The following is a 4,040-nucleotide window of genomic DNA, read 5'->3' as shown; positions in this document are numbered from 1 at the left end:
GTCTGTGTTAACTTATTAAAGGTTGTATCTCAAATAAACATCATGGTAGACTTAGGAAGGTTTTAACAGTAGGTGTCACTCTCCCAACTGTTTTCTGTGGTGGGATCTACTCGAGTTTTGGATCAGCCTCGTTCTTTGGTTTATGCTGTAAAATGATCTCTCAAAATGGATGGACGGTGTGTATACAACACATACATAACAGTGGGGCCACAAGACTTGGTGACGTCACTTCAGTAAGGAGTCTCGCTGCTCAACCGGATTGCCGATTGCAGCCAACCCTAGGCCGTACTCTCTCTCTCTCTCTCAATCGCCCTAAAAATCAGAAACGGATTGGCTACTCGTTGGCTGGTGGTCGGTGCTCTGTGGGGCCCAACATGATGTATGTGTTTCATCCATGCCGTCCATCACTTTTTACAGATCATTTTACTGATTGAAACAAAAAATGAGATATATCCCAATCTCAATTGGACCACATTATAGGAAACAGTGTTGAATGAGCGTCAACCATTAAAAACATTTTGGGGGGCCATAAAAGTTTTGGATCAAGATGATTTTTGTTTTTTCCGTTCATCTGGGCCCGTATGACCTAATCAACAGATTGGATGTCAAATAAACAGTACATTGGGCCTTAGGAGGATTTTAATGGTGGATATCCAATCACTTTTTTTTTCATGTGGTGTAGTCCACCTGAGATTTATATACCTCTCATTTTTGGGATCAACCTCTACAATGATCTTTAAAAATGGATTAACGGAATGGATGAAACACATACATCATGGTGGGGCCCACAGAGCATCAACCACCAGCCACGGGGCTGGTGTCAGGGGGAGTAGCCAATCCGTTTCCCTAAAAATCCTAAGAACTTCAATCTCTCTCTCTCTCTCTCATCATTGTGCTCTCCGATCTCTCGGGCTCTTATTCCCTCTCCGTCCTCTCTCAATTTATCGAGTGGTGTGGCGTGGTGGGTTTGGAGACGCCGAAATCGAGTGGGGGTGCGGACGATGGTTCCTGGCCAAGACGTTCAAGAAGGCCCTGAGAATGCAACAAATATTAAAGCATCAGCAGCAACAAGAAGCCCTGATGCAGCAGGCGTTGCTGCAGCAGCAACAGCTCTACCATCCCGGCTACCATCTCAGTATTAGATTTTTTCCCAATTTCCTAAATGTGTTTTTGTTATGATTAAAAAAAAAAAACACTACATGCTTTGACTGTACTTGTCTTTTACAGATTTGAATGTGGACCCCGAATTGGGTTTTTCTGATTTTAGAAATTAGGGATTTAGGGATTTTAAGATTTTGGGGATTTGAGGACTTTTGAAATTGGGGATTTTCTGATTTTAAAAATTGGGGATTTGGGGATTTTAGGAATCGGGGATTTGAGGATTTGAGGAATTTAGGATTTTATGATTAAAGAAAATAAGTTTTCAATCTTAGGTTTGAAGGTTAAGCATTGGCTCCTTAGTGTGGGTGTCTGACATAAATGGTTGGCCCCATTGTGGTTATGGCATACTTCATCTGGTCCATTGTTTATTGGAGATGCAGTGGCTTTTGATTGGTAGCTGCAATTCTACCCACCTGCCTAAGGTTGGCAATGAGCTGTGTTGACTCCTTGAAAATTTCAGGTTCAACACCAGACCACCCAATCAAAATCAATGGACCACAGATGATTCGATATAACACAATTGTGGAATACTCGATGCGTGGATTGACCTGATTTTCATTCCAAGTGATAGTCATTGTGGGGCCTTCCCTATATACATCTTGGATGTGATACACGTGGTATATTGGTGGGACAAAAGGTGCATCATGCTAACTTACAATGATATAAGTTTCCATGATCATCCCTCTTATATTGTAAGCAGAGTATAATGAATTGCCATTGCTGGTTGATGCTAATCATCTGATTAGCTCCCTACAAATGGGTGCTGAGAGGAAAAATATTGAGCAACTCACATTTAATTGATGGAAGTTTAGTGGTCGGATGGTTAATAATGGATGGGTTGGTGGGTGTAATATGTAGGCTTTGGCACATCCACAATGGGACATATAATTCAGACTGTCCCAATTTGTATACACGTACCATTAATGTAGAGAGGCGCCTAAGTATGCTATAATCTAGGCTTTGCGTAGAATGTAGATAGTCGTCATGGCAAGCATTTTAATGGTGATTCGTTGACTTTTTTAGATCTTGTAAATGAACCCAGAAGATGAAGCCAAGGAAGATGGTGCCAATGTTGATTTTGACTCACAAAGGATGGGGAAGTGTGTTATGCTAAAAACATCTACATGCCAAGTGAGTTTGGATTTATTTTTTCATTGATTCAGTATCTCTAGGATTGCTTTAGCTGGATTAGACTGCTGGTTTTTTTTTTTTGTCCAATATTGGGAAAATGTTGATTCAACCATTAAACGTTATTTTGTCTGTTTTCTTCTTTTCCCTTAAAAACAATGATGTTGACATAAACAATGTGCTCCATTAACTATTAAATTGGAGTGTAACTGGGATGTGGCCACTTAAGTGAGCTGACTGCTTCATGTACACATGAGCAGGATACCAAATCAATGCATTCTCCATCTCCTATACAAAATTCTAACTGCAGTTCAAAGTGCTTGACAATTAGTTGTGGCCAATGCTCTTCCATGGAATATATTCCCTATCCCAAGATTCAAATGGTGTATTTCTTGCTGCTCCTTGCATGGATAATAGGTATTTTGAGGCCCTCAATCTTCTTCTTGCAAATCACAACTATTTTATGTTAGTAGCATACATTCTCTCGTCCAGTGTCTAAGTACATGTTTTGTCTTCTATCAATATTTACTTATGATGTAGTACAACTTGATTTCCCAAAATGCCCAATGTCAAAACAGTCTATTATTGGGTTGGAATATCAATATTTTCTGAATTTTCTGAATTCTGAATTTTTTTTTTCTAATCATGAACTTAGGTATTTACGTAAATAAGAACCTAAGATTGGACATTATACAGGTTTACAGATTTGACTACAACTATACGTTGGCTCGTTACTGTCAAAATTTGCAGAGTTTGATTTTTGACCTTGCAAAAGAGCACATGCATGGTAAGAGTTTTTATTTTTTCCTTTTTCCTCTTCTTCTTCTTCTTATATATTGCCTATCTTTTCTGCAATAGAACTCCGAAATGACCAAAATGCAACATTCAAGAAATACTTTTGTAGGAACTCCATGCTGGTGAGATGTGACCTTTTTCCACATCTATATTTTATTTTCCAATAGCACGTGTATTTTATTTGATGGTGTTTTTCATGTAAATGTAATTTATGGCTTTCATGCCTTGGAATTTCAATTACTTTTCCATGTGTAGGATGGCTCCGGTGGTTTTGTAGCCAAGAAGTGGATCTGATTTCAAGTGAGCGTTGCTCCATTTAAAGAACCTTGATCTTATACTTCATTGTTGTAAATGTGTCTTGTAGTTTTTTAGTGCATGCTAGGTACTGTTAGCCTTTTTTTTTTTTTTGGGTTAGCTTGTTAGTACACACCCATCTCAGTACACGCACTCCATGTTAGCCACCCCCGCTAGGGATCAATACCAAGACCTCAAGTGTTGAATCGAGGTATCTCCACTCAGTCCGCCAGTTGAGCTATGGATCTGGGTGTGCTAGGTACTGTTAGCTTATTCACAGGGTGTTTTCATGTGGAGGATGGACTCTGGGAAGTTTAACAGTAGTAGTCTTCTGCATATATGCTCTGAGAGAACATCTATGATCTAGTTTCTGGGTGTAAATCTCTTCAAAAGTCATGCCAATTTTATATTTTATAATTAATATTCTAATCACAGTTATAAATTTTAAGCTACACTGACCCATTATTTTGAGAAAAAAAATCTGCACGTTGTCATATTACAAAACATGGCATGGTGTTTACTCTTATAATCATCTTATAATAGGTTTAGTGAATAGAATTTGTCAATTTTCTTCCCCATAACGTGACTTGCTTTTTTTTCATGTCACAACGTGTACGTGATCTGAACCTATCATCAGGTCGGATTTCTAGTCTCTACCTTGG

At 38.8% G+C, this 4,040-nt stretch overlaps 1 protein-coding gene across 9 annotated transcripts; it reads left to right on the top strand.

The window, feature by feature from the left end:
- The first annotated feature begins 850 nt into the window (after positions 1-850).
- Positions 851-3,833, top strand: LOC131219496 (uncharacterized). 9 transcript variants are annotated; one of them, XR_009158227.1, is made up of 7 exons: positions 851-1,135; positions 2,185-2,292; positions 2,550-2,706; positions 2,986-3,076; positions 3,148-3,206; positions 3,340-3,466; positions 3,638-3,833. XR_009158227.1 is itself a non-coding variant. In XM_058214659.1 (6 exons), the coding sequence occupies exons 1-5, from the start codon at positions 1,039-1,041 to the stop codon at positions 3,376-3,378; spliced, it is 375 nt and encodes a 124-aa protein (XP_058070642.1). In that variant the 5' UTR covers positions 851-1,038; the 3' UTR covers positions 3,379-3,466; positions 3,638-3,833. The 9 variants fall into 9 exon arrangements, 5 of the variants coding, with proteins under 5 accessions (XP_058070642.1, XP_058070643.1, XP_058070645.1 ...); XR_009158225.1 differs by lacking the exon at positions 3,148-3,206; XM_058214659.1 differs by lacking the exon at positions 2,550-2,706 and having other exon boundaries at positions 2,204-2,292.
- Positions 3,834-4,040: the final 207 nt, after the last annotated feature.

Source organism: Magnolia sinica, chromosome 11, assembly GCF_029962835.1.
Source record: "Magnolia sinica isolate HGM2019 chromosome 11, MsV1, whole genome shotgun sequence".
Lineage (NCBI taxonomy): Eukaryota > Viridiplantae > Streptophyta > Magnoliopsida > Magnoliales > Magnoliaceae > Magnolia > Magnolia sinica.
This window is presented reverse-complemented; position numbering and strand designations above follow the sequence as displayed.

Coding starts and splice junctions, on each gene's coding strand:
- LOC131219496 (XM_058214657.1), top strand. CDS start 1,039: ATGCAACAAATATTAAAGCATCAGCAGCAACAAGAAGCCCTGATGCAG. Junction 1,136..2,203: donor CCATCCCGGCTACCATCTCA/GTATTAGATTTT, acceptor AAATGAACCCAG/AAGATGAAGCCAAGGAAGAT. Junction 2,293..2,985: donor TAAAAACATCTACATGCCAA/GTGAGTTTGGAT, acceptor GACATTATACAG/GTTTACAGATTTGACTACAA.